The sequence below is a fragment of the Sciurus vulgaris genome (genome assembly GCF_902686455.1).
Source record: "Sciurus vulgaris genome assembly, chromosome: 13".
Lineage (NCBI taxonomy): Eukaryota > Metazoa > Chordata > Mammalia > Rodentia > Sciuridae > Sciurus > Sciurus vulgaris.
In genome coordinates, this window is record NC_136474.1 from 34,316,174 (window position 1) to 34,340,348 (window position 24,175).

The 24,175-nt window shown below is 33.1% G+C and overlaps 1 protein-coding gene across 8 annotated transcripts in view; it reads left to right on the forward strand.

Annotated features, from left to right (window-relative positions):
- The window catches only part of ANKRD12 (ankyrin repeat domain 12), a 143,810-nt gene that overhangs the window by 87,224 nt on the left and 32,411 nt on the right, over positions 1-24,175 (forward strand). For 5 of the 8 annotated variants that reach the window (XM_079108432.1, XM_079108435.1, XM_079108438.1 and 2 more), the window contains 3 exons: positions 5,165-5,307; positions 10,025-10,172; positions 12,343-12,423. In XM_079108432.1, coding sequence (XP_078964558.1) covers positions 5,165-5,307; positions 10,025-10,172; positions 12,343-12,423 — 372 coding nt within the window. Of the gene's footprint in view, positions 1-5,164; positions 5,308-10,024; positions 10,173-12,342; positions 12,424-17,422; positions 17,502-24,175 lie in introns of those variants that run through there. The other 3 variants (XM_079108436.1, XM_079108437.1, XM_079108439.1) reach the window with 2 other exon arrangements.

The window sequence follows — 24,175 nt, forward strand, 5'->3', positions numbered from 1 at the left end:
TTACAATGCTGAGGTATGTTCCTACTATCCCTGTTTTTTTCCTAGTGTTTTGAGCACGAAGCATGCTGTATTTTATCAGATGCATTTTCTGCATCTATTGAAATAATCATATGATTTTTTAAGTCCATTGATGTAATAAATTACATTTATTGATTTCCAGATGTTGAACCAACCTTGCATCCCTGAGATGAACCCCATTTGTTCATGGTGCACTCTCTTTTAAATGTTTTTGAATGTGATTTGCCAGAATTTTGTTAAGAATTTTTGCATCTATGTTCATCAGGGATGTTGGTCTGAAGTTTTCTTTCGTTGATATGTCTTTGTTTGGTTTTGGTATCAGGGTGATACTAGCTTCATAGAATGAGTTTGGAAGTGTTCCCTCCTTTTCTGTTTCATGCAATACTTTGAGGACTATTTGTATTAGTTCTTCTTGGAAGGTTTTGTAGAACTTGGCTGAGAATCTGCCTGGTTTCAGGCTTTTCTTGGTTTGTAGACTTTTGATGGCTTCTTTTGTTTCATTGCTTAAGATAGATCTGTTTCATTTGTGTATGTCCTCCTGATTCAGTTTGGGTGGAGCATGTGTCTCTGGAAATTTGTCGATGTCTTGGAAAGTTTCTGTTTTGTTGGAGTATAGATTTTCACAGTAGCTTCTAATTTTATTTCAGTAGTGTCTGTCATGATATTTTCTTTTTCATCATGAATTTTGGTAATTCCAGTTTTCTCTCTCCTTCTCTTCATTAGTGTGGCCAAGGGTTTTTCAATTTTATTTATTTTTTTTCAGAGAACCAGCTTTTTGTTTTGTCTGTTTTTCAGTTGTTTCATTTGTTTCAATTTCATTGATTTCAGCTCTGATTTTAATTATTTCCTGTCTTCTACCACTTTTGGTGTTATTTGATCTTTTTCTAGGGCTTTCAAATGTAACATTAGGTCATTTTTTTTTTTTTTAATTCTTTTAATGTATGGGCTCAATGCAGTGAACTTTCCTCTTAGCCCTGCCTTCACAGTGTTTCAGAGATTTTAATATGTTGTATCAGCATTCTCATTTACCTCTAGGTATTTTTAAATTTCCTCCCTGATTCCTTTTGCTATCTGTTCATCATTTAATAGCATTCTATTTATTCTCCAGGTGTTGGAATAGCTTCCATTTTTTATTGTTGATTTCTAGTTTCATTCTGTTATGATCTGATAGAACATAGGGTAGTATTTTTATTTTTTTGTATTTGCTGAGAGTTACTTTGTGGCATAATGTATGGTCTATTTTAGAGAAGAATTCATGTGCTGCTGAGAAGAAAAGTGTATTTGTTTGATGGATGAAATATTCTATATATGTCCTTAACATTTAAATCATTGATTGCATTATTTAGTTCTCTAATTTGTTCAGTCTTTGTTTGGAAGATCTACCCAGTGCTGATATGTCAAAGTCACCCAATATTATTGTGTTGTGGTCTGTTTGATTCTTGAAATAGAGCAGGGTTTGTTTGAAGTTCATAGATACTCCATTAATATCATAATTGTTATTTACAGTTGTTACGTCTTAATGATGTATGATTCCCTTAAGCAATATGAAATGTCCTTCTTTATCTCTCCTTTACTAACTTTGGTTTGATAGCCTCTTTGTCTGATATGAGAATGTAAACCCCTGCTTGTTTATGCAGTCTATGTGAGTGATATGTTTCTTCCCATCCTTTCACCTTCAGTCTGTTGTTGGCTTTTCCTAGGAGATGAGTCTCTTGAGGACAGCATATTGTTGGGTCATTTTTTAAAATCCAATCTGCCAGTCTGTGTCTTTTGATTAATGAGTTTAGGGCATTAACATTCAGGGTTATTATTGAGATATGATTTGTATTCCTGATCATTTTGGTTTGTTTTTGTTTTTAACTTGACTTATTTTCTCCTTTGATTGACTTTTTCTTTAGTGTAGTCTCTCCCTTTGCTGGTTTTCATTTTTTTTTTTTAATTATTTTTTAATTTTCTCCTCCTGGAATATTTTGCTGAGAATGTTCTGTAGTGTAGGCTTTCTAGTTTTAAATTCTGTTAACTTTTGTTTATCATGAAAGGTTTTTATTTCATCTTCAAATCTGAAGCTTAATTTTTCTGGATATAAAATTCTCAGTTTGCATCCATTTTCTTTCAGAGCTTGATATATATTATTCTAGGACCTCCTGGCATTGAGGGTCTAGGTTGAGAAATCAGCTACAATCCTAATTGGTTTTCCCTGTATGTAATTTGATTTTTTTTTTCTCTTGCACCCTTTAAAATCCTATCCTTATTCTTTATATTGGTCATTCTCATTTCTCATTATAGTGTGCCTTGATGTGTGGGTCTGCTGTAGTTTTTGGTACATTTGGGATCCAGTAAGCCTCTTGTAGTTGATTTTCCATTTCATTCTTTAGATTTGGGAAGTTTTCTGATACTATGTCCTTGAAAAGATTATGCATTCCTTTGGTTTGTATCTCCACACCCTCGTCTATTCTGATAAATTTTAAATTTGTTCTTTTCATATCCCATGTTTCTTGGTAGTTCTGTTCATGGTTTCTTTCCATCTTTTTTGTGTGGTTGACTTTATTTTCAAGAGTATATATTTTTTCTTCGTTGTCTGAAGTTCTGTCTTCTAAGTGGTCTAGTCTGTTAGTGATACTTTCCATTGAATTTTAATTTGGTTTATTGTTTCCTTCATTTTGAGGGTTTCTGCTTGATTCCTTTTTTTACTCTGCCTCTTTATTGAAGTGATCTTTCACTCCTGTATTTTCTCTCCAATACCATTCTTTATTTCAAAGATCAATCTGTGTGTTTTCTAAACTCCTTCTGTCATTTCTTCTACTGTGTTGTCTATGAATTCTCTTGTTGGGACATCTTGGTTTGTTTGAGGCATTTTGTTCCCTTGTTTTTTCATGTTATTTGTGTATCTTCCCATCTAGCAGTATGAATTTGAAGCAGTACAGTTTCTACCCTGTAGTCTTACAATGTCACTGAAGGCTTCCAGTACTTCACCCTTAAGAGGGAGACCAATATTAACAGCACCCAGTCTAAACAATATACAACCTTAAACCAAATAGCTTCTTTTAAGGAATCTACAGTTCCATTGCAGTAAATGATGCGTTCAATTATTGTCTACAATATAAACGGTTAGTTTGCTAAAAGGGTTTACCATTTCAAATGATGGACAATGAGGGAACAGAAGTAGTGTAAGATGTGATGTTTATGAGGGAGAAGGAGAGAAGTTAGAAGCAAAAATTTATAGTAAGAGTGAGGGAGTAGTTAATAGAGATTTGCTGTTAGTATGAGAGACATGAGAAAGAGAATCCAGGGAAACAGGTAGGTGAGAGAGCAAATATACACAGATTTAAAAAAAAAAAGAAAGAAAGAAAGTAAAATATAAGAATACACAATAAAACTATTCAGACACCCCATTCCTCAATAAATTGATGCATTAAACATATTTGGATTTATAGATGGGAGAAATGTGAGAGAGGGGGAAAAATAAAAGGAAAGCCTCAATGGAAAATTGAATGATTGCTTCTGTTGGATTTTAGAAAATTTCTCAGCTTCCCTTCTCCCCCAGTAGGTGGGGTTATCTGAAGTTTGATGTTAGCTGTGGTATGCTGGACCAGTTGGGTGGGCGAGCCAATAACAAGATGCCCTCACACGATCTTCTAGTCTTCCCACCCATAGTAGCTGGCCCCTTCCATTCCTGTGCACTTCAGGACTCACTGAGCTGGAGAGAGCCCAGTTTTCTCCAGTTTCTCCAACCTGTGCTCCCCCTAAGGAACTGCCCCTAGTCTTCAGCTTTCCATAGGCTTGCCAGACTAAGACTGGCGCAGGCAAACCCAGCTGCAATCTGATGGACCTGGGCTTCAGCTTCCCCAGGCTCTGCCTTGCTGTGGTCCCAAGATATCAGTGCCCTTTCAACTTGCAGAGATTCCACTAGGGATGTGCTCACACAAAGGAGCAATCCTGCAAAGAGGCAGCCAGATCGCTGCCACTAGCACACCCAGCAGGAAGAACTCAGGTGCAACCAGACCTGCAGGTATCCCAGTATATCTCCAGGGCCTGACTGGTGTCCCCAGATTGAGGTGGCCATGCCCTGAGATGGTGGCAGTGGTGGCAGCAAACCTGCAGGCCCTTGCCAGTGTCCCAAGATGGCAGCCGCCACCTGTAACCAAACCTGTGGGTACTGTTGACAATGGACATTCAGGCAGCAGTGGGCAGCAGGTGATCCACTGGTGGTCTGCAGGCAATTGGCAGGTTGATGTTGGGTGGCGGGCAATGGGTAGGTGAAAGGTGGGTGATAGGCAGGCAGATGGCAGATGATTGGCAGTGGTCAGCAAGTGATCAGGACTCAAAAGGTGGGTGATATACTGGCAGATGACTGGCGATTGTGGTGGACGAATCGGGGGTAAAGAACAGGGAATCAGTGGGCAGTGATGGCCGCCTTGCAGAGAAACGGTATTTCCTCTGCTTGAATCCCAAGTCAGGAAGTGACAAGGAATGCAGCCTCCCTTTAGTTTGCCATCTTGATCTCTGTTATGCTGGATTCTTTAAATTATTGTATATGGGTGATGAGATTATCGATAATTTTTTGTATGTTTTTTATTAATATCTTCTAGTATTTCTTTTGTAAATATAACTTTTATCATGTAACTAAAATGTTTATTTTAGTTAAATGGTAAGTTAAGAAATGATTGTATTAACAGAATAAAACCCTTAAAACAAGGATCTTTTGTTTACTGAAAGACTCTAAGAAAACTTACTCATATTTTACCTCCTTTTTGTTTTTCCATAGATCAGATGTTTGTTATAAATTATACTGAGTATAAACTTGGTATAATATGAATTGATAGAAAATAAAATTGTGGGATAAGCTCAATATTTAGTACTTTTGGGAAATTATTTAGCTCCAACAAAAATAATACCTGCCTGAGTAAACCTGTTTGATTAAAAAATTGGTTTTGTTCTTAGGTATTTCTTTTCAGGAGCTGCTGATTGACTTAGAATTGATATGTCACATCTAGGCTAAATATGAAAAGTCTGTATCTTAAATTACTCCAATTTAAAATCAATTCAGAATTAATATGTCCATATAGGCTATGTATATGTGAAGCATATATCTGGAACTGGTGCATATATCTTAAAATCGTGTGTTAAGTCAATATTCTAACTTTAGGTTGGACACCACTTCATGAAGCTTGCAATGTTGGATATTATGATGTTGCTAAGATACTTATAGCTGCTGGAGCAGATGTTAACACACAAGGATTAGATGATGACACTCCACTCCATGATTCTGCTAGTAGTGGGCACAGAGATGTAAGTATGATTGAGGCAATCAATAATGTACATTTCCATCATGAATTTTAACCCAGAGTAATTTAGCTTACTTTTTAGTTGTATGATATTGTGTCATGTTTTATTCATTGCTTAATCAACTCATGTATATTTTGTTTTCCCTTTTTTTTCCTAACTACTAATTCAGTCAGATTTAGCATTATCTTTTAATAAAATAATCTCTGATTTGATAATTGATTGTTAAACAGTTTGGAAGAAATTTTATTTCAAGGCATTCTAGTGTCAGATAACCAGATGTGATTAAAGCAGATTTTACTATGTACCTTTTAGAGAGCATTTTAACTTAGACTTAAATGGAATTCATAGTGAAGATAATTATGAATTGAATTATGACCTTTCCAGTTTACTAGCTGTGATGTTGAACAAGTTACTTCTCTCCTCTGAACTTCCATTTCATCTTAAAATTATATAATAAATAATATCAATCTAAAGGGGATTTGGTGAAGGAAAAGAAGACACTGCATGTAAGCACACCTTAAACTCTGAAATGTTGTAGAAATGTCAGGGGAAAATTAAAAAGTTACCTGTATTATTATTTCAAATGTACCCAAATATTTTAGAAATTAACAAAGCTATTTTCCTCATTTACAATTTTATAAGATACCTTTCCATGTTTCTCTTTAAAGAAGTTCTAATAAAAGAAAAATGTAATCATTATTTTCTCTAAACTGAACTTGCTTACCATTGGACCATTCTTTCCTCCTTGCTACACCAACAATTTGTACATACCTATGTGATAGCACTTTTTTTCCCTGTTTACTTATCTAATGTCTTGTTTCCTATACTAGTCTGTGAATACCATTCATACAGGCATTTTGCATTTTCTGTTATGATTCTGGAAATGTTCGTTGGAAAATAAATAATAAATTTGGCATGGATGGACAGATGGATTGGTGCATAGATAACTGACTGAGGATAGGCAGAAGGCCAAAGACTTATTAGTTCATAAGGCCTGAGAAAATATAGGAGGCATGCCCTTTCCTCTGAATTTACCAGAACAGATGTATTTTCTAACTAATATCATACTTTGTACCATTTTTTAAAAATGCATTATTGATAGTTATCAAAAATGAATAATTTCCTTTAAACATGGTATGTAACAGTTTCTTGATTTCTCTGTGTAATTTTAAAGAATTATGCCTTGTGACTAAGATATGTTTGTTTACATGAGTATAAGTTTCTAAATATGCACATAGCTCCAAAATATTTCCAGAAGCTGACCTTTCAGCTCATGTACTAAAACAGACTCAAACATTATTTCCAGTCTCTTTCTGAGCAAAACTGGTATTCTATTTTCAAAAGACCTTTGCTTTTCCTCCCACCAACATGCCTAGGATAGTAGGAGTCACAATTTGAGATCTATTTTCTCCTTTTTCTTTTACTTAAGCCTAAGGAGAAAAGAAATGAAAGCTACCAAAACTCTGATTTCTGCATATCTGTATTTGGTCTTATGAGCCTCTCCCTAAGGAATTGGTTTTCTTTTACTCAGTGATAGCCATGACAACTTCAACTATCCATAAAACATTCCTAATGTGGAAGAAGCAGAAAGATAGCGTTTTGTAACCAGGTCTAAATTATTTTGAATAAGAAAAGTTTAACATAACTTCTGGACAACCTAATCCTTGACCTGCTGTATATGTACCTCACAATACATATTTTTATACTAGCCTTCATTCAAGTAGTTTTAGATGTCTTATTTTTTTTTCTCATCATTTTTACCTACTTCTGGTTTGTTGCCTGTTATAAGTAACTTTAATTTGCCTTAAATCCTTTTTAGAGTATTTGCTTATGAGAATGATCTGTAAAACATTGATTGGAATATTGATTAGAATTTTTGCATCATGCTTAAATCTGTACCTGACTCATTGTCATGGGCATGTGCTCAATATTTATTGATCGCTTCCTGATGAATAGGAAACAATGTCAACATTCTCTTTTCTATTTTCTCATCCTAGAGCTCTTTTCTAAGAAAATTAAGCCTTAAAATGGAAAATATTTCAGCTCATAAAAATGTTCACTACAGTGTTATTTATGATTAAGGTGTTTTTTTTTTTTTTAACTTCATTAAACCTTCTCAGATATCTTTCCTAAGTGAGATTTTAAAAATGACATGGACCCACAAGGATAAAGAGCAGAAGAAATGGGAAATCAAGATTTTTAGAAGATGGAAATTAGATATATAGACAGTTACTAACCTAGTACAGGGTTTGGCAGACTTTTTAATAAAGGTCAAATAGTAAATATTTTAAACTTTGCACCTTTTTTTGCACTCTTTTATTCTTTTCTCTTTTAAAAAATTTTTAAAAATATAAAAACTGTTGGACCCACAGGCCATAATTTGCCCGCCTCTGATTTAGGAGAGAAAAGAACATCGAAACCAAAGCCATCATGTCCAGAATTGCAAAGAAACAAACTTAGGGATTGATTGCACCAATTGCCCTTGAAATTGCTTGTTAGGACTGCAAACAAGATGATTGCATCAGGGTTTTGTTTGGTTTTTCCTTTTAGCCCCTCTCCAACTCTGTATAGCCAGATGATTTCACCTCTTCTACCTTGGTAGTTGTTGCCCATCTGGGGCTAAGAATCAGGAACAGTTGTTCTTCAGTAGCAGCTTTGGAAAGCTAGTTGATGTTTTAAAATCATAAACACTTGTAATTTAATAAGGATCATGAATAAAATTACAGTTGGATTTATAAGTAATTTATACAGTCTTACATATCAGATTTTCTATAATAGTTGAGAATTTTTTCATTTATTTCATTGTGAATCTTCATTAAATAATTTATTTGAAATTCTTGATTTACAGTGTCTTTGAATTGTTCTTTTAGTGATAAATTCAGTTAATACTCACCTGTTTCATGTTATTTGTTTAAATATTCTTTTAGAAGATATGTTTTTCTAAATACCCCCAAAAATGATCGTTTTGGGAGTACAGAGAGATATATTTTGAGACTTGATCCCATATGAAGCTTATAATCTAGAATAAGGGGGAGAAATTGTAATGTAGATTTGTGTCACGTAGAACACATCAATGTCAGTGGAAGTAAAAGATCAAAACAAGAAGAGATGGTAAGGAGTCACAATTAATGACAGTTGGCCAATTCTGTGGTGAATGGGTAGATTTCAGTGCCAGTCACTGAGAATGGAAAAAGGTAAGGGTACATATTTTAGTGAACTTCATTTGAAACTTGTTGATTTGGGACTTTTCTATTGAAATACAATATATTCAATTGGATATATCCAGTGAGCATTTGAATATTTGGGTTTGGAGCTGAGAGACAGCAAGAGAATGAAAATGAATGAATGAATTATATAATGATCACTTTCAGTCAGAGTAGGTGAGAACCCTCAAGAGGTGATATATATTTTCAGGAACTTGACTAAAGAAAGATTCAGCTAGAGGAGGAGAATATGGCATGAGAGTGAGTTCTTTGATTTTTGTTGTTGTTTCTTTTTTGGTAGTACTAGGGATCTAACCCAGGTCCTTGTGCATGGTAGGCAAACTCTACCACTGAGCTAAACTCTCAATTATTTATTATTATTTAATTTTTATTTATTTATTTATTTTTTGGTACTAGGGATTGAACTCAGGGGTACCCAACAACTGAGCCACATCACCAGCCCTATTTTTTAATTTTATCTAGAGACAGGGTCTTACTGAGTTGCTTAGTGCCTCACCATTGCTGAGTTTGGCCTTGAACTAACATCCTGTCTCAGCCTCCTGAACTGCTGGGATTACAAGCGTGCACCACTGTGCCTGGCTTTTATTTTAGTTTGAGACAGAATCTTGCTATATTGCCCAGGTTGTCCTCTAGGTTGGCATCCTATTACCTCAGACTCCCAGGAATCCAGGATTGGGAATATAGGTTTGAACAGTTTTGTCTTTTTCTGTGTTTCATTTCTTCATTGCCATTATTATTTTTTAAGGTGGAAGAGGCTTGAACTGAAAAGATTGTCATCTAGGTAGAAGCCAGTAACTAAAAGGGGTTCAAAAATATTGAAAGGAAGAGGATACAAAGAGAAAAGAAATGATAACTAATTGGGCAGATTCTGGTTCCTGAAGTTTATATACTTTGGTGGAAAAAAGAGGTCCTTTTTGCGAAAAATTTTGAAGTAATGAGTACAAAATTAGATGTAGGAAATTGTTAAGGGTTCCATAAAAGTGAAAGGCCTTGAAGTTTAAGCTTCATTAATTCTAAGTGTTGACTACGCTAGATAAAATTCCTGGGAGATGAGGAAGAGAAGAAGATCAGGGCATCAATACATTGATGGTAATATTAGCTTTAAACAGAAGGGAACTACTTCCTTTGTGATTTCTGCTAGAATACACATTTCAAGCGGCTATGGAGCTTGCTGTTATTACTCATTAATTTATCAGTACCTGGAATAGTACTTAGTAATAGATACTTGAATTCTTGTTGATTTTGTGATGAAACAGGAAGAAAACAAAGATATTTAAGCACTAAAGTAACACTGTTTAAAGTTCATGAGGAAGATTTTTTAGTAGATGTCAGTCATCAGGTGGAAGCAGGTGAAAATGGAACTGGAATAGAATAATGATTTAGAGTAGACTGCAAGTTAATGGGTGAAGAGTAGAATTAATACTGAAAAGAATATCATGTTTTCGAGAGATATTATCTATTAAGAGACTAAATCTTCTTACCACTTAATGTTGCAGATAGTGAAACTGTTGCTTCGTCATGGTGGAAACCCATTTCAAGCTAATAAACATGGGGAGCGCCCAGTGGATGTAGCAGAAACAGAGGAATTGGAGTTATTGCTAAAAAGAGAGGTGCCTTTGTCTGATGATGATGAAAGTTATACAGGTTTGTTTTAGATAATTTATATTGAACTGTTCAACATTTGGTAGATCATTCTGGATTGATTTTTAATACATAAAGTTTAAATACTGTAGAATAATGCTTAGTAGCTATTATTAGAATCTTAGCTACCTGAGAATGATGAAGTTAGTAATGTAGGTTTTTGCTACACAACATCTTGTATGAATGATGTCATAGTGCTTTTACCTTTTCTATATTTCCCCCCAAAATTGCTGAACTGTTCCTTTATTGTGTTCAGGCCTATTGTAGAAACTCTCCCCATACATAGCTACTACCCTGACTTCTTTTCAGTCTATTCTATATTATGGCACTGCAAACCAAATCCTGTCTTTTTCTGGCATTAAAGTGTCATCTTCACTCTGGACATTTTGTACGGTGGGGTAATTTCCCTATAAATGTTTTTTTTTTTTTTTTTTTAAAGAGCCAAAATAATATTTTAGAAAACGTGGAGTTTTGAAAAATAAAAATATAAAAAAAATCTTTATTATGTTGAAGAAGGTCTTTGTATAGATAGAAAAGATACAATCATATTTTAGATAAAGTCAATGAAAAAGAATTCTATTAGTCTATGGCCATATCCTCATAAAATCTTAAAGAATTCCTAAAAGCAATTGGATGTCAGTTAATTGCATCTCAGACATTTTGAGAAAGCAATAGTAAAGCATCTATAGTTGGAAGCAGGAAAGTTCTACTTTTTATTTTATATGATACAACTTTAGGGAGAGAGAGATGAAAGGAGAAAGATTAGGAGGCAGGTATGGGCAAAGTCAAGCTGCCTTGCTACTCTGACTCATTTGAACATATAAAAGCATTAACAGCTGCTTGCTACTTTTTCTAAGCCAGTAAAATGCTCATCCTCATCCATGAGACAGGAAGCCCGATAAAAAACTGCAGAGCAGTCTCCACTATAACATAATACTTAGCATACAGAAGTGTTTAATAAAACTGCCCTATAAAATTGGTAAAGACTTTTTTTTTTAAAGATAGTTTTCTGACATTGTGAACTTATAGTGAAACTGGTATCATATACTCTTACTGAGGGGACTTTCTGGAAAACAATTTTTTGATATGAATGAAAAATTCAGAAAGATGTAACCAGAAATGCTGGCAGTATGTGTATAAAGCTGTTATTACAGTAGTGCTTACAATAAAAATTTTAAATGACCTAACTGCCCCAAAATGGGCAGAGAAATAATTCTAAAGCACATATAACTTGTACAGTCATTTAAAATAGTGCTTGTAAATTATTTTAATAACATTATAAACTGATTTCTTTATTTTGTATATTTCAAAATATAAACTACATTTCCTTCAGTAAGAATTTTTTAAAAGAAAGTGCTTACTTAAGTAAACTGCTTAGTGATATGTAGAAAATAGACCTCTATTCAAAATATTTATTAATTTAAATGTACACATCTGAAATCACATACATATATTATTTGGAAGTACTATTTTTGTTCCCACTCTACTCTCGTGATTTTTTAAAAAATTGTTTTAGTTGTAGATGGACATGATACCTTTATTGTATTCATTTATTTTTAGATGGTACTGAGGATCAAACCCAGTGCCTCACATGTGCTAGGCAAGCACTCTACCACTGAACTACAACCACAATTTTTGAAATAATTGTTTACATATACTTTGACATTAGAGTTTTGTCTTCATCAGAACCACCTTTTGGATATCTAATGGTTTTCTATCTTAATTTCCACCCATAATCTTTTATATATATATATTGTATTTTCAAAATCTAAACATTATGTTAACATAGGAAAATTATCCCAAGTTATAATTACCTGTTTAGTGTATGTGCTCTTTATAACCTAACTTCTTAGAGTACCATTTTTTTAAAAAACCTAGTATTATGTTATGAAAATATTTAAACACATAGTAAAAATTCTAAGAATTATACAGTGAATACTTGTACCCATTAACTGCATTTTATAATCTTTAACTTTTGCTGTGTCCATTATTATATTATTAAATATCCACCAGTCCATCTTATTTTTTGTGCATTAGCTAATAAATTAGTTGCAGACATCCCTAAATACTTAAGCATGCATTTCATTCGAGTTCAGTGTTTGTTTATAATTTTGGGTAATATTTGCATTGTGAGACTTGCAATTCTTGACTATATTATTCTGTGGGTTTTCAGAAATGCGTAGACTTATAATCCAAACCCTTCAAGGTACAGGATATCTCCACACTCCGGAAAGTTCCCTCATGCCCCTTCCAGGTCAGTTCCCACTCCTACCATTGATCATTTTACACCCAACATGGTAAGATGATTAGGAAAGAACCACAAATGACTTGATAAACATAGGGGGAATCAATAAGCAATACAAAGACTTTTCTCATCAAAAGAGAGGGAAGAAGAAAACAAACCAGTAAGGATATAGTAGAGAAATACAGAAACCACCTAGACTGTGTGATCAAAATTAACTTCATCACAGAAGGGAAAGATGTTCATATGTACCTCCAGATGTAACACCCTGAAATATATAATATCACTTTTTAGTTTTCTGCTGATTATGTATAACCATGAGGAAATGGCTGTGATAATAAGAGACCAGTAAAGACAATAAAATGTTTCAGAATATTGAAGAGATGATAGTAAAGGCAATACATGCCACAGGCTAGATTCTGTACTAGAGGGGGGAGAAAAAGATTATGAGGAATATTTTCAAATAGTTTAACAAGGAATATGGACAGGATATTAGTTTTGTATAAAGTGGACAACTGTTTTGTGGTGACATAGGATATTTTTATATCTTAGGAAATACTTCTTTCATTAGTGCACATGGGTATAGTGCTGTGATGTATGTAATTACCATCATAAGCTTCAGGAAAATATATTTACATGTGCACATGTAGATAACAAAAGAAAATGAATTATAAAGCAAAGGAATAAAACATTAGTTATATGCAAGTCCAGATAATGGATATATAATGTTAGGTATTTTTAATTTTTCTAACTTTTTGTAAGTTTGTAATTGTTTCCAAATAAAATTTAAGACATATACACATAAAAAAAATTTCTTTGCTCTGTTCATTAAAAAGACCTAAGAGCAGTAACACAGTAGCAATAATCATTTCTAGTTCTCAGATTATGATCTTAAAAGGTTTCCTACTAAAAGAAAATCAAGACTTTCTTAGAAAAAGGTGATTCCAAGCCAGAAGTAGAAAATATGTAAGGTCAGCATGAAGCATCTTTTCATTTCAGATTTCAAGAAAGGTATCAAAGACTAACATGAGGTCTTGTCAGAAGGCCTGAGAGACAAGCCCTGGGCTTGTATCTTATATCTCAGTGTTGGAATGCTTGCCTAGCATGCATGAGGCCCTGGGTTCAAACAACAAAACAAAAAAATAGGAGACAACTTGGAGCAGTTTTTTTTTTTTTTTTTTTTTTTTCCCCTGTGCTGGGGATTGAACCCAGGGCCTCGTGTTTTCAAGGCAAGCACTCTACCAACTGAGCTAAATCCCCAGCCCCTTGGAGCAGTTTTGTACTGGTCAAAGATGGAATTTTAAGTTCTGAAAGGGGGTTTGGAACCCATCAGATAAGTCCATGAGTTTATTATGATAATATAAAAACTGAATTTGTCATCAAAAGCCAATGGAGTATCAGTTTATAATTTGTCTTTCTTCTGTAAACTCCTGACACTGGATAACCTCATTGAGGGTAAGGAAAATCATCTTTATAAAATGAATCCAGTTAAAATAAGTGGAAAAAAAAAAAACTTAAAATAGAACATTTTGCAACTCCCAGTTAATATTATCTAAGCTTTGAGTGTCAGGTGTCAGCAGTTGCTAACATTAAATAAAAAGTGAGAAAGCAAATAAGAAAACATTATGTGCCACAGATGAAAGAACACTCTATTCTCCTACTACAGCTTTGTCAAAGGGTGCAAGCCTTAGGTTTTCAGCCCTCAGAATCAAGTTGCCAATTTATAGGGAATGCCAAAGTGAGAGCATGTTGAATTGCACCAAGAGTGCAAAATCCAGATTGTGAGAAAACCAAACATGTGATTCTTGAACAGATAAATTATATAGGGGGAGGAGATCATGTAGAAAAAAAAATGATTTGAAAGGCATATTTTTCCAATAATGATCACGACTTAAAAATTAATAGACAATTTATTCTTCTCGAAAAGATTTTACAAAAGTCACTAAATGGCACATGTAAGTTTCAGGATATTGAAAACTCATTTTTTTTAAATACTGATAGATTCTTGAGATGGTATGTTAAAAGAAAAGCCTCATAATGTATTCTGTGCTTTTTGAGAAAGGGCTAGCAATAGTGATAGTTCTTTGGTTTCATTAGGAAATGATCCACTATGGTATTATCTATCCAAAAGTGAGAATAATTATAGGAAGAGGAGTTGGTATGTGAGGTGAATAAAGGGAAAAATATAATATTGGTAAAGAATTGACATCAATCATTACTTGTAGGTAATGTTAATGAATAGAGCTAAAGCTGTAGGCAAAATTATGCTCTTGGTCTCTATTTTTTTCTTCTCGCCACCCTTCAGTAAAAAATATGGATCTTTAAGTATAGGGTACATAAGTACTGCTCAATAAATATTTATTAAATTGGGATAAGACACTGGCCCTTGGAGATTATGCCAAGGCCCTTATCCCCCATAAATCCAAGGAATATCTGAACCTGTGTATAGGCTGAGTCCATCATTATGACTTTGAGGGGACCTAGAATTAAAGAAGAAAAGAGACTTCCTGGTGCTTCTGTTGCTGCCTGGGAACTAAAGGTGTAGTGGCCACTTTGCTTTTCACGACTTGCAGGAGACTTGGACTACTCCCACATTAGGTTACATTTAGTCAACAACAACAATAGGAGAAAATGTTAAGACCCTCCATAGCTTTCTAGAAATGAGACAACTATCAGTGTGAACAAGCAAACAGTGTTAACCCAGCTAAATAAAACAACTAAATAAAAACGACTAGAGGAAACAACTTCAACAATAAAAATGGGCATTTAAGAAAATTCAGATACAGCACAAAAAGACTATAACAAAACGTAATTTTACAAACAACTCAGTAGAGGAAGAATGGTATGGTCACTGTTAAGACTTAAATTATTAAATTAAAAAATCAAAATTGTTTTTGTACAATACAGCAAAAATACTAAGTGAAAGAATCATGAAAGAAGAAAGATTTAGGAACTGAGGTTGTGACTCAGTGTTCGAGCATTTGCCTACTATGTGTGAGGCATTGAGTTTAACAAGCCTAATGCAATATTTACAGGAATTTAGAAGAAAAATAAATATGAAGACTAGGCAATGATAACATAATTGATAAAAGAAATTTTTTTCTGAATTGAGAAAAGCCTGAGTTGGCTGTGAATTCCCCAGGTGAATTGAAGAAAAAATCCCCAAATATACACTGGTAAAATTCCTTAGCTCTGAATGTAACAAGTTACCTACAAAGACATACTCAGATCAGTGTTTAACTTCTAATTTACAGTAGTGGAAGAAAAGACCACTAAGAGAAAAGAACTATAACTTAAGAATCCTGTACCTGACCAAGATATTATTTACTCATCAGATTTTTTAAAAATTGCAGACATTTAAAGATTTAAGTAGCATGTAAAAAATAGATATTTTCTTATGTTTTTAGAAGGAAATGATGGAAAAATAAATCATCTTATAAATGTCGTCCCTAATAGGGGAAGGGATTAAAAGGATATGTGAATTGTTAGTATCAAGTCTGGCAGCAGTAAACAAAGTACAAGAACTTTTATTTTAGAGATACATATTGAAGCATTTATGGATGAAACAATAGAATGAATGAGTTCTACTTCAAAATGATATAAGAATGGGGTGAATGGAGATGTGAATTGCCCAAAGATTAATGATTACTGGAGCTGAGGCAGTAAGATTCTGTCTCTATTTGTGAAAGTTCAAACTTTACAAAAGTATTTGTAAAAATACCTACACTTATTGATCTACTTCTGGGAATACCTTGCAGTTATTACAGTGATGTTTTTGGTGGTAAAAATAAGTGTATAATGATCACTAGAGGATTGTTTTATTAAATAAAGATACAGCCATGACATGAATTACCCACAATCATAAAAAAGAATGTCAGTAATATACTTTGAGTTACTGTTTTCTTGGAGAAATTTTCATTAGATATTGAGTTGAAACCATCAAGATGAATAGTCATAGCTCATTTTTATTAAGTAAGCAGTGTTCCTTGGTTTTAGGTTTTTTTGTTTGGTTTTGTTTTTGTGGCGCTGGGAATGGAACCAGGGCCTCACATGCTAGGCAAGTGCCTTACCACTGAACAACACCCCAGGCCCTGAAGAATATTTTGAAAACCTATATATATTTGTATAGGTACATAAAATATTTTTGTATAAAATTGTATAAGCATGGCTGTTAATGAGGCATGTGTTGGGGACTACTGGCAGAGGAAGTGATGATTTTGTTGGAAAGGAAAAGGTGTTGTAGATGTTGAGTTGGCCACAATCATGTGATAATATTTGTGTGCACATAAATATATAAAACTGTGAATAGGATCTTCTCTTGGTTTGAATTTGTTTAATTTTCTCACTCCTTCCATTCATAACTAAGTTTCTTAATGTACAGGATAGACTACTTTCTGTGAACTATTTTTACTCAGAGCACACGTTTTTATTACTGCCAGATCCCTTAGCTGTATTTTAGTCCTTGTCTTTTAGACTCTGTAGAATTTAGTGTTGATCATGTTCTTCCTAAAGTTCTCTTGCCTTGGTTTCTGGGATGTAATTCTCTTTGACCTTCATCCAACTTCCCAGACTAATCCTTCTGTCTCTCTGTAGAATCTCATTTTCATTTCCTTCACATATTTTCTAACTCTGTCTCTTAGCTGAAAGTTCTCTGAAAATTTTTTGTGCTATATGGAATCAAGGTTATATTATCTGAAATTGTATTGTCTTCCGTGAGAAAGTAAGAAAGTAAAATTGAAAGGTAGAGCATTTTTTTATGTGGCATATTAACTCTATTTATTATGGCTACGAGCTCTTAATTTGGTCTCTTTTGAAAACTGTCACCGCAAAAAGCAGCTTTTGTTAGAAACATTCCATAGAAAGAAGTGCTACAACAAAATTTTCCCATAAGAAAAGTATTTTATTTGAACTTACATGTTTAATTAGAGCAGAACACATATTTTAGAACCTTTTTGGTTTTCACTGATCTTAATGATTGCCTGTGTTCATCAGCTATGTATTGATCTTTCAGAATATTTATTTCCACCTGGTGAATGTGCCTGAATTATTGCTTAAGCAAAGTCCCTCAAGGAATGATGCAAAAATTATCAGTAAGTATCATACAAAGATTTTGGAGTTGCTAAAAAAGACTGATGAAAATACCCAAAACTTAATTTACATGAGGTCCTTATTAGACTTAACTTTATCAAATGTCAGTCTAAATTCAGAACTTACTAGTATTTAATCAAGAATTACTTTAACTGCCCATAGATGTTTATATGTAGAAAGATAGCATTGTTATCTATCTGCTATGTCATGTCATCCATGTGACAGATACACTTTAAGTGCTGCAAAGTTAGAGAATAACCAAGCCTGAATTTCAGAACTTAAAAAAAAATTGGAGTAAATGAAAGGGTGTCATCTAAGTAGCACTCTACATATGTTTTGTTCCATTAGGCATTGTGCTTTATGTCAGTTCTATTAAGAGTAACCATTTGTTACTAGGCTTCAAAGATAAGGAGCTCATGCCAAAATGTAAACCCACATAGTACCATAATCATCAAAAAGGGAAAAAACTGCTATGGATAAATGTCAGCTAAAATTAACAGCTTAATGACATTCTTAATTTCCATTTGTGGTACAAACCCCCTTTTTTTAATGAGGCATGAGGAATAAACAAATTACAGATGATGTCACTTCATGGACCACACTTGGAGTAGCAGTTTTATGTCATGCATATCAGACATGAAAATGTTGCAGGAATACATGTCCTGGTTAATATAACTTATTTGTATATGAATTCTTTTAAATTTGCATACTTCTTTAGTCTTTTTCCCTTTAATTTCTTCCCTTTTCCCATAGTCTTATTCCATATTACCTTCCTATAGCAATTCTGTCTAATAATGTTTGCTACCAATAATTGCTTCTTGCTTTCATGCTGAAAATTCATATTTAGAGAACCAGATCTTGCTCATAAACCATGATTATGATAATGGAGAAGTGGATGACTGTGTCATATAATGCCCTCCCATAATTTCTGACACTTACTGATTGCCAAAGTAGAGGTTTTGTTAACAACTTTGCCAGATTCTGATTTTCTTATTTTAAACCAATGTCCACTGTACAAACTTTAAAATGTCAGTCATTGTCATAAGAGCTATTCACCTTTTTCTGATTTTTGCCAATAATCTGGCCTTGTTTCTATACCAGCTGCTATAAACTTTCCTCATGTGTATACTTTAACTAAATGAAATGTTTCATCATAATAAATAAAGTTATTTTTTGAGACAGGAGACTTGTAAAAAGACAGTGGTATATTATTACCCACTGGTCCATTTCTGTGTCATAAAATATACAAAATGACCAGTATTTTTGAATCTTCATTTTGTCAATGTTAAAATAGTAAATTGTATTATTATACCACAAATACATTGTCATAATTTGTAAAACTCACTTTCTCAGTTTCATATTTCAGAAACTATGAAAATACAAATATTAGTACATGCTTATATGGAAATTATAACAGCTAATATATCAAGATGTCCAAAAACAACAAATATTTAAGTCACATTATACCAGAATTTTTAACTGAATGACTTATGTGATGTTAACAGTTTTTAAAAAGGAAGATCACCTTAGGAAGTTTTAAAATAAACCTTTTTTTGGGGGGAGGGGTGGTTACCAGGGGTTGAATTTACAGTCAACCAACCACTGAGCCACATCCCCAGCCCTATTTTGTATTTTATTTAGAGAGAGGGTCTCACTGAGTTGCTTAGTGCCTCGCTTTTGCTGGGACTGGCTTTAAACTCAAGATCCTCCTACCTCAGCCTTCTGAGCCACTGGGATCACAGGTGTGTGCCACCTTACCCAGCTTAGATCTTGTTTTATTTAATGCTATTACTTCAGGTTTTAGACCATTGGTCCGCATAGTAAGAGCACAGTAATAAATGTTGAACGAGTGAAGGGACAACTTAACAACGCCTGTCATTTTTTTTTCCCAAATGAAGAACATATTTTTTTTTCCCGGCATTTGCATTTATTTTTCTGTTTCTTTCTTCAAGGTTGCACTTAGCCACAGGGCAGCTTCCATGTTTTTCAGGAAATGAATAAATGAGAAGTCTACCATATTTAAAGAAAACTAACAAAATGGGGCTTCTCCTGGTGAACATGATGTGGCTTTCTGTAGAATCTATTTGCTAATTTGTAGAGATAAAATTTATTCAATCTTCCTGCCTCAGCCTCTCAAGCTGCTGGAATTACAGGCATGCACCACCATACCCTGCTTAAAGCAAACCTTTAATTAGAATTATAGAACTGTAGGAAGAGGTTACTTAGGGTGTTATATGTATCAACATGTTGATCACTGGGCTCTAGACTCGATAGAGCATTTTATAGAGTAGTTTGCATATTGGTATACTAAGGATTTCTCTACTTAATATGTAAAGTTAAAATGTAAATAGCATTTTCCTTTCCAAGGGACATATCTTAATAACTTCCAGTGTATTTGTTAGGAAATACAGGTTTGCTCTTTTGTGTAAAATCACTATCCATTTATAATTCAAGAGCCTAGTTTACCAAAATTGTTAGTGATGTCCTTGATAAAACCTGTTTCGGAAATTGTTGAGTAGTAGCAAGCACCATATTTGGTGCTTATCTTTTATATATCTCATTATTATCAGTACTTCAAAATAGCTACTTAGGAATCTTATTGCAGAGGGCTGAGCATACACCATAATAGGCAATAAGGTATTCTTTAATTACTACTTAAAAGAAATTTCATTATAGTGTTTTGCATGCTCTGTTTTCTTCTCTTCTTTGTAACATGTATGCTTTACACACAGAGTTCTGAATTTTAATTTTTAAAATGTTTCCTCTGTAATTACCATCAATTTGCTTTTACCAATATCTTAAATAAAATCCATAGTTTTAAATTAAATTGGTAGTTTAAATCAATACAGATTTTTATCATGTGTTTAATGTGGATTAATTATATTAACCTAGTCCCAGACCTAAGAATTTTTAATTTTAGGTGGAGTGATCATTACAGAAAAATAAAATCAGATTTTAAGTAGAGGTAAAGATAGAAATTATGAGTACCTAAATTAATATACATTGTAAAAATTCACTCTTTAGCAGTGTCTATAAAAAATTACATTCTATATCTTTGACTTGCACATACATGCATATATATACATACATATGTAAATATATGCATATAAATACATATATATGTAAAATGGAAAATTGTGGTTGCAGCTGCAGTGTGCTCTAGATGGTTAAACACATTATAAGTGTTTAAATTTTGAAATTCATGTAAATATAGTAGAAATTTCAAGTGTATTTGCCTTCAAAATGTAAAATTATCACAAATACCCAGATTAATTTTTTTAATGTTTTGATGGTTTTCCTTAAAAACTGAATTTCTACCAGTGAGCAACTTAAAGTGAGTCTGTCACATAATTATTGTAGTGAGATACTACTGAGTATTAAAGACAAAAACTCTCTACAGAGGATATATTTGGGCAGAACCCTAAGAAAACAGACCCTTTACTATTAAATATTGATTATATGTGTGTACATTTAAATGAGTTCAGCTTGAGCTCCATCATCCTGTCTGCAGAAAAATGTTTTCTCTCGTCATGATTTAAAGGACCTCCATGTAATGTTATATATTCATGATGGAATATCTGAGACTGGGTGATTTTGTCAGTTTCCTTTAGTGACATCAAAATTTCTGTTGTGGTACCTATCCTATTTTCAGAGGAGGAAAACTTTATTTAGAACCAATTTCTTGTGTTAACAACAATTTTAGTAGAAAAACACTGTTTGATAACTAACAGGGTGTAAATAGAGTGGTGGTACTTGATTTTTATTTCATTTGTAGATTTTGCTTTTAGACATAATATTTTCAGCTATTAATTATATTCTCTTCCCTTTCCACCTCACTCCTAAGCTCTCAGCTATAATTCTCTTACCAATATCTATTACTATAAAACTAAAATGAAAATAAGTGCTCATGTGGTATACTTATTTCCACGTAGAAGTATAATTAATTACTTTTTACCAATAAAACACTAAACACTGGAGAATTGAGAATTGAGGTTTACAAATGTAAATTTAGAAGTAGGAAATTATCTAATTTCCCTTTACTTATTTTCCTTTCTTTAAGCTACATGAGTCAGTTTGGGGATGTGAAAGCTTGTAAAGATCTGTTTCCTGACATGCAGGTGCATTTTTTAAATGTCACTTTCTTGGCTATGTAACATAACTAATAGTAATGTTTATATAATTCTTAATTATAAATAGAGTAGTTTTGATTAGTGAACAAAGAAACTACTCAAAATCAACTGCTAGAGTTGTAAAACATTTTTCCTAATTGAGTTCCTAGAGAATCTCTTAAACTGAGATTCTCATTTTTTTTAAATTAAATTGTTTTTTCTTAGTAGACGAGGCTTATTTAGAGAGCAGTCTCAGCTGGAAGACTAGAATTAGAGATTATTTCCTACAAACAGGCCTCTAACTCACAGGAAACTCTTCCATAAACTAACTGCTTCGCCAAATGGATTTTTTTCTTTATCCATTGAAAAGAAATTCCAAGATTTGAGAAAAATGAACTGAATGAAAGCCAAAAATTGATTCCGTACATTGTAAATAATGCAGGGAAAAAGGGTAAGTTCTCAGTGTGCTCAGAGTAAACACTGAGCAGTGGATCCACCAACCATATCAAGAAAAAGAGTAAAAGAGTAGCAGACTTTTTAATCACTAAAGTAAATATACAGTACTAAGGACTAGATCAGACATTGCTGAAGATCTAATTGGAGATCTGGAAGAAGGGTAAACATATGAAACATTTAGAAACAAAAACATTGGAAATACAAGAAAAATGGCATTTAAAAAAAATAAAAACCACCCAGAACATTGTTATTCATATTCCAAAAAAGAGCAAATGCTGGGAAGAAAATTTTAATTTAGGAAAAGTGCCTTTTAACTAAAGAAAGACTTGTTTTCAGATCAAAAGGAATTTTTTTTTCTTTCCTTTTCTCTCCCCTGCAATGGAAGAGGAGAGGGAGACAAAAAAATAATAGTAATAAAAAAAAAAAAAAAAGAATGCACAACTAGACACATCGTAACTTTAACGATAAGGAATAAGGATTTATTTTAAATTTATTGAAACAGAATCAGGGAAACATGTTAATAATAAAAGCAAGAAAGATGGGAAGACAAATGCAGAATTTTGGTGAAAAATTATTGAATGACAGCAATAAGCATTTGGTGTACCTTAATACAGAATATCAGTTTTGTGGAAAATTATTTTCAAGAAAAGATTAGATTCTTAACACATTGTGTGAATTAGATTCTCAGAGTTCACTGTGTCGTGCTACTGATGGTACAAATTCATTCTGTCTCTTGATGAAAAAGGAAAATGGCAAAAACTATAGGGATATGTGACCATATCGTGGAGTAAATATGAAGCAAGCTAAATGTGGCATGATTTTAGTTGCTTAAGAAGTATATGAACGTGCTTTCTGAAATGACAATAGCAGATCAGGTGATTTAGGACCAGGAGGATAGAGGCTTGCTTAGAAAGTGTTCATTCTAAGTTAATTCATTTCAAACAATTAAATGTAATACTTTTAAATAAGCTATAAAAACGATTGTTTTAGGTAGTGAAATTATTTAGGGTGATTTTTTATTCCATTCTTAACCCATCTCTTTGTTTTTATGGTTTTCTAACATGAACTGTCTTATTTTTTTAACAAAAAAAATCAATATATACTGTTTTTAAATAAACGAAGCAAAAAGATCACTTGAAGTAAAGATTAGGACTTTTTTTTTTTTTAATAACTAGCCCATTTTGAGTAAAAATGGCTTATGAACAAATACCTTCCAGGTAAAAGATAGTTTGTTTTTAGTATTCATAGTGTTGAAAGAATACTTAAATCTTGGTTGAGTGCCTTATGTGTATAAGCATAAAAAAACTTTATATTGTAGGGATTTTGACAATGGAAATAATTCAAACAATATTTTCCCACTCTGCCTTTTTAAATAGCTTTATTAATCATAAGAGCTTGTTTTTTAGCACTCCTGGTCTGTCTAGGTTTGATCCCTAGCTCTCTGATCTTGAGCAAATTAGTTAACCTGTGTGTGCTCAGGTTCCACATCTATAAAATAGGGATCACAGTAGATACCTTGTGGAGGTGTGGTAAAAGTTGAATGAGTTAATACATGAATGTATATAAAAACCTGACTCCACATTAGCAGCTGATACATAGGTAGCTTTAAATATAGTGAAAAGCTATCACATAAGACATTTATTTAAAGTAAAATATTCATAACTATACATGGGTTTTCAGCTTTATAATCCTCAAGCTTAAAATGTCATTTGTGTTTACCATTATAGAGATGAAAAATTTCATTCAGATTCACTACTTTAAGCCACTTGTAGTAATTTAGGCATGACTTTTTTCTTTTGAAAATCATTAATAGTGATGAATGAGTTTTTTATTTTTATGTAAAAATACATGTAAACCAACATATTTATATCAAAGATGTGAATATCTCAAAATCAAGAGAATGATAAACAAATGTCAAGTTCACATTTGAAATTCAACTTTAATCTCAGGTGGGTATGTTTAATTTATGGGTTTTTTTTTTTCCCCCAAAGCACTTTACATGTGAATTGATTACCATAAGTCTCATTGTAAATAATTTCTGTTGCTGGGGTTGTGGTTCAGTGGTTGAGCGCTTGCCTGGCATGTGTGAGGCCCTGGGTTCAATCTTTAGC